The sequence below is a fragment of the Microcaecilia unicolor genome, chromosome 8 (assembly GCF_901765095.1).
Source record: "Microcaecilia unicolor chromosome 8, aMicUni1.1, whole genome shotgun sequence".
NCBI lineage: Eukaryota > Metazoa > Chordata > Amphibia > Gymnophiona > Siphonopidae > Microcaecilia > Microcaecilia unicolor.
The window spans coordinates 56,003,195-56,009,307 of NC_044038.1; the positions used below are offsets into that span (position 1 = coordinate 56,003,195).

The 6,113-nt window shown below is 43.9% G+C and overlaps 1 protein-coding gene across 1 annotated transcript; it reads right to left on the reverse strand.

The window, feature by feature from the left end:
- Positions 1-611: 611 nt before the first annotated feature.
- On the reverse strand, positions 612-4,117 carry LOC115476730 (noggin-2-like). The gene has a single exon (XM_030213282.1). The coding sequence runs from the start codon at positions 2,609-2,611 to the stop codon at positions 1,967-1,969; it is 645 nt and encodes a 214-aa protein (XP_030069142.1). The 5' UTR covers positions 2,612-4,117; the 3' UTR covers positions 612-1,966.
- Between the last annotated feature and the right edge of the window lie 1,996 nt (positions 4,118-6,113).

Here is a 6,113-nt window from a genome sequence, read left to right on the forward strand (position 1 = left end):
AAACAGAGGGCAGAAGCAACATTTGAGTTGTTCAAAGGATGACAATATTTTCATGGGGGTGGGGGGGAGGGTGATAAATGGTATGGTGATAATGTTGAAAAAAAACATACCAAACATTTTAATGGCTCCAGGATCAGGTAGCAACTCTCTCACTCTCCTAAGCCCTGCACCCCACCTCCTGTCTCCTGTCTCTCCTCTGTTCCTCTGTCTGTCACTGAAAGAAATCTGAAACTTTAAAACTAAGTTCCACAGATGGGAGAAGGGGAGAGAGAGAGAGAGAGAGAGACTGACTGTGTCCAGCCAGGGCTTCTGCTAGCAGCAACTTGGAGTTAAAACTAAACTTGCAGATATGCAAAGACCTTATTGCTTTTTCCAGATATTTCAATTGAATTAATCCAAGAGAATTTTAACCCTCATTGAGCTAGCCAGTTGCTCACAAATGCAGATACCTTATATGAAAAGCATGAGAATTGGCTTTCCCTTCCCCAACCTACCCTCCCTTCCCAGATAAAAAATGTTAGAAAGACTAGTAATACTGCGCTTGGTGCAAAGAAATATTCCCACCACCACCACCATCACAAACACACAATCTCTCCAGCAACATAGGCATATTTCGAAGATAGAGTTTATTGCTAAAATGTTTTTGTTTTGGGTTTTTTTTTTGTATCAATGATAGTTTATATTTACACTGATATGTTTTTAAGGAATATTCAAGTAGGCATTTCCAATATTTTCTGGTATAAGCTCTAGCTTTTTTTTGTATCTATACACAAAGATGAAAATAAATAAATCATACAAGAAATATTCTTTTCTCATTTCTACAATTCTATAGGCGTTCACAAAAAAGTCAAAGGTTTCACTCACTTATAAATTTGTTTTTAAAAAAATTGTACTTTTTTGTCTTCTTATTATTAATAATTATACGTGTAAAAAAAAAATCCCCTAGGCAGCTCTGTTAGTTGAAGTTGTTGAAAAATCTGTATTAAAGAATGTAAGAAAACTGACACAGAGAAACACATAATAACATCCACATCTTAAAGGGATTAAAAAAAACAACAACAAAAAAACAGCTTTGCCTTAAAGTGGAAAACTATCCCTTAACTTTCTCGCTCCATTACTGGAAGTGCTATTTAGAGAATCCCTTTCTCTTTGCGTTTCAGGATGGGTTCAAAATATGGTCCTGTGTGGTTAAAAACAAAAACAAAACAAAAAAACCCAGCAACAGCAAGAGAAGCCAACAGCTGCATCTTCACCATTGTTATACTACTAATAATAATTATTTGTCTCCTTTAAAATCTATTTATTTACAAGGCTGTCCACTTTATCTTATTTTGTTAGAATTGCTATACATTGTATAAAAATAAAACATCTGAACACGGGGCATAAGCTTTAGTAGCTTCCGGCTTACTGCACCGCAGTTCCTCTGCCTATCTTTGAATAAAATAAAATAAAATAAAAACGTCAACAGTGCAAGAGGGGAGGGGAGGCCAGGGGAGAACAAGATAACAGTGGGGCTCTACTATAGAGAATCTCCAGACAGAATGAACTTTTCCCGAAGTCTTTCTGCCCTTCCAGTGTGCTTCACTGCAGAAATGTTCCCCAATTGCAGAAAACAAGTCTCCTGTTGCAAGGAACAATCACTGGAAAGCACAGGCTGCTTTCTAGATGCATCTTTTTCAGTCATCCTCCATCTGTTCTGCAGGCAAACCCTCAACGCAATAGCAATAATAATAATACTAATAATTCACAATTGCATCATAGCACAGTCTGACGGAAGAGACAGAGATGCCTGCACGGGTTCTTTAAGCATCTGGCATGCGTTCTTCAAGTTTCAGGGGAAAGCGGTTCTCAACTGGCTGAAAGATTCATTGATCACTGCAAGAGGGTCCCACTGCCTGCACATGTTCTTTTTGAGCGTGTGTGTCTGTTTCTCCTTTTCTCATCTTCCAGTCTCAGCTCCTCTCGGTTAGCAAGAGCACTTACACTCTGAGATGATGGGGTACTGAATTGGAATCCAGGTGCAGTATTTCTGCCTTGACCAGCCTTGGCAATACCACCGCAAGAAAGTCTTGGTAACCGATTTGACTGGCTTGCAGTACATGCCCTCCGGAAAGGAGCATGACTTCTCTGCAAAACAGTTGCCTTCTTTGATGTAGCGGGGCCAAAACCTGCCCCCAAGGTCCTTCCAGGTGTAAACCACTGGGCAGTAAGTGTAAGCCCAAAGCCACTGTAAGAACTTCCGCCTGGCTTTTTTGCCCATTTTGAGTCGCCCTCCATAAGGCGTTTCACTCAAATCCAGCTTCTTCAAGTCACTGGGCAACGACCCTGGCACTTTCAATCTGTGCAGCGGATCTTGGATAGACAAGTTCACCTGCACCGGAGCAACTACCGACATGTAACTGGGATCAAAATTACTGCCCAGCTTTTTCCTCAAGGTCCTGTCATCCAGGTCCTGCTCTTTTGGGTCATGTTCCGGGTCCGGGTGCTCGATTATGTCCTTTACTGGCAGGTTGTCGCTGGGAGACGGTCGGAGTCGCAGGTAAGGCTGACAGGATCCCCGTTGGACCAAAACCAAACAAGACCAGAGCAGGACAGTTTTACAGAACTGCATTCTTTTCCTTTGCTGAGACTCCTTTGTCCGAACAGAAACGACTTTTTGGAAAATAATGATGGCCTTTTCTCTTTAGGTGGCTGCAGCTAGTATTAAATCCCTTTAGTTGCCAAAGCCAGAGCATTAACAGGCAGACATAAAGTCCAGAGAGAGAACTGTTACTTTAAATAGATCACTGGAGGCTCGTGTGATAGCGCAGCATATTAGTCCTGTGCTAAACCCAAAGGAGCCAGAGAAGTTGCAGCTATTGACAAGCAAAGTCAAACAACCTTCTTCCAAAAAAAGGCACAAAATAAATAACCCCCTCCTTTTTTTTTTTAAACTTTTTAGCGTCTCTTGCTCTCCTTCCCCTACAAAAAAAAAAAAAAATTCACAGAGGACTAGTCTCCATCCCCATGGTGACAGCTGGACTTACATCCACGACAACTTGTCTAGACTGTGTGACAGGGTCTGGCGTGAGATTGGAGCCCAAGAATAAAAACTTCTTTATAGAGGTTACTGTGAAAAAAAGGAGGGTGGAAAGAAACTACTGTACAAGCAAAAATATATTAAAACAGAGAATTTGCTGCTTCTTGATAGCCAAACAGGAACTCTAGAAAGTAATATATATATATACGCGCATATATTTGCATATAAATAAACTTAAACGTTCCAGAAAAGATTTTCAAACTGTCCCAATGTGGTATGCAGAAAAGATGCATATAATTTGGTCTTCATTTCTCTCCTGTTGTCTTTCTTTTCCTTTTCAAATGAATCCTTCATTCATAAAAGAAGGTTCAGTAGTAAAAGGCTATTATCAGCTTTTATCAAGAAAAAAAAAGATGCGAAATCATTAACTTTCGCAAATTTTTCTGTCCTTTCAGATGCAGATTTTGTAAAACCAGCAAACAAATGATTTCAAAACTTGATGAAAGGGCTGAGTGTTTTGTTATGTTTTCTTTAGCTTTGGTGTTTGGGGTGTTCTCTTCCTTCTAATGCAAAATTCCTTGGAAACATTTATTTTTGCGTTCTGGAGATCAGGAAGAATGCCTTGTGGGTGCAAATGAGCTGGTAAGGAAAAATAAACCCTAGGAGGAAGGGAAAAGCCCCCTCCCAAAAACGCCAAACTAAATAAAAAGTTAACCAAAAATAGAAATCCCAGTTCCAAAGCAAATCCACTTGAAGAGCTAGGATACTGCAGAAAGCAGATGCAAAGAAAGAACCGATTTGCACGCACAATTCCCAGGAAAGTCAATGAGCGCGATCCATTCTGCAGCGGCAGCGAGAGCTGAGATCCCTTCCCTCTCTCTTCTTGAGAAAGTTTTAGAAACTTGCCATGTGCTTGAGTTTCTCGTCCTCCTGGCTCGCCCCTCTTTGCTTTTCTGGACTGACCAGCCCGGAGCAAGCAGCAGGGTGTAAACCATCCGAGACGCTGCAGCAGTAACAGTAGCAGGTTTCAGTGAGGGGCTGTCGGTGCAGAAGGCTCAAAACAATTCCAATAGAGGAGCCCGAAAGTCTGTCACTGCATTTTCCAGTCCTTCGGGGGGGGGGGGGGGGGGGGGGGGGAATCTCAGTCTTCCTCTTTCTTTCTTGGCTCCTGCATTAGTAGTCTCTTTTTATATTGCTTGCTCTCTGGCTGCAGTGATTTCGCAGGGCTGTATCTGCTTCCCCCTCTCTGCATGTGCTTTGCTGCTGTGTGTGAGAATGCAAAGCTCTCTGCGAGTCAATCCCCTTCTCTCCCTCTCGTTTCCTTTTTCTCTCTTTGGCCACTGCACTGTGCAGGGCTCTTCTCTTCAATCCCAAGTTAAATATCCCCCTCTGATGGTGCGAAGTGTCAACTAGAACTGCCCACTGCTGTCACTTTCACCGTGCTCTCTGATTGACAGCCCTACCTCCCCCAACCCTAATGATCAGGATGCCTCAGGGTCCTAATGATCCTCTTTTGTTGAATTTGCCGGGGAAAGAATCGTTTTTACACAATATTTATCAAACAGGGAGAAGCCAATTATTTATATGCCTTGCTATTGGTACAGAGGAGCTTGTTCCACATAAATTCATGTAAAACAAATCACACTGTTTGTTTAAATTTACTTTCTTTGTAGCACCTGTGGGGAAGGGAAAGGCCATCAAACCAAAGACTAAGGGGGGAAAGGCTTACCGCAAAACGCACTAGATTTGCGGTAATTTTTTTTGGGGGGGGGTCATTGGCAGGAAATGGGCGTGGAAGCTTATCCAGCTACTGCGTTTGTGGGGTCATTTTACGAAGGCACGCTAACATTTTTAGCACTCATGAAAAATAAGTGCGCTAAATGCTGACGATGTCCGTATATTCCTATGGGTGTCTCTTGCATTTAGCGCGTGCTAATCATTAGCACACACTAAAAACGCTACTGTGCCTTTGTAAAAGACCCCCTCCATAAATAATGCAGACATAGAGACCCTTTTACAAAGGGCTTGGTGCATGGCAAACGCAATGGCATGCGGCAATTTGGAACTACCGCCGGAGCCCGGCTGTAGTTCCCACACCCACAGCGCGCCATTTCCGGATCTACAAGAATAAGTGGCGGTAAGGGCTTCCCCCAGAAATGGCCATGCACCAATCCCTGTGATTAGTGCAGAGTCATTTCCTTAAAAAAAAAAATACAGCCTTTTGGGCCTCAGTGCGTGTCGAAAACACATGCTGACACTACCGCTAGGGGCATAGCTAGGTGAGGCCATGGGGGCATGAGCCCCCACAAATTTAGCCCTTGCCCCCTCTACTTTTGACCCCCCCTCCTGCCACCACCGCTGACCCACCCCCGCCAGGACGTTAGTCAGGACTCACAGCACAGATCAGCGAATGTGCCGGAGACCAGCGCTGAAGAAGACTAAGACTGTCGGGGGTTGGGGACCCCCGCCAGCAAAGGTACCTGGCAGTGGCAGCAGGGGACAGTTGGCAGGGGGGGTCTGGGGAGGGGCGGCATGGAGGGGTCAGTGGCAGGGGAGGCGGGCTAAAATGTGCCCCCCCCCCCACCTTGGGCTCAGGACCCCCCTCCCGCTGAGGTCTGGCTATGCCCCTGGCTACCGCAGGTCCCCTTTACCGCAGCTTGGTGAAAGGGGCTCAAAACATAGCAACCAGGCTTATATTTGGAAAATCGCATTTTGAAAGCGCCATACCCCTCCGAGAAAAACTGGATTGGCTCCCAATCAAAGAACGTATTGCTTTCAAAATCTGCTCCCTGGTCCATAAAATTATCTACGGCAAAGCCCCGGGATACATGAAAGACCTCATAGACCTGCCAACCAGAAACACAACAAGATCATCTCGAACATACCTAAATCTCCACTACCCAAACAACAAAGGACTTAAATACAAATCAACATATGCATCCAGCTTCTCCTATTTAAGCGCACAACTATGGACTGCACTGCCAAAAATAGTAAAAACAACGTACGACCATCTAAAGTTCCGGAAAAAACTAAAAACGAACCTGTTCAAAAAGGCCTATCCCACCAATCCAACATAAGAACCAGAGTACCTGCA

Coding starts and splice junctions, on each gene's coding strand:
- LOC115476730 (XM_030213282.1), bottom strand. CDS start 2,611: ATGCAGTTCTGTAAAACTGTCCTGCTCTGGTCTTGTTTGGTTTTGGTC.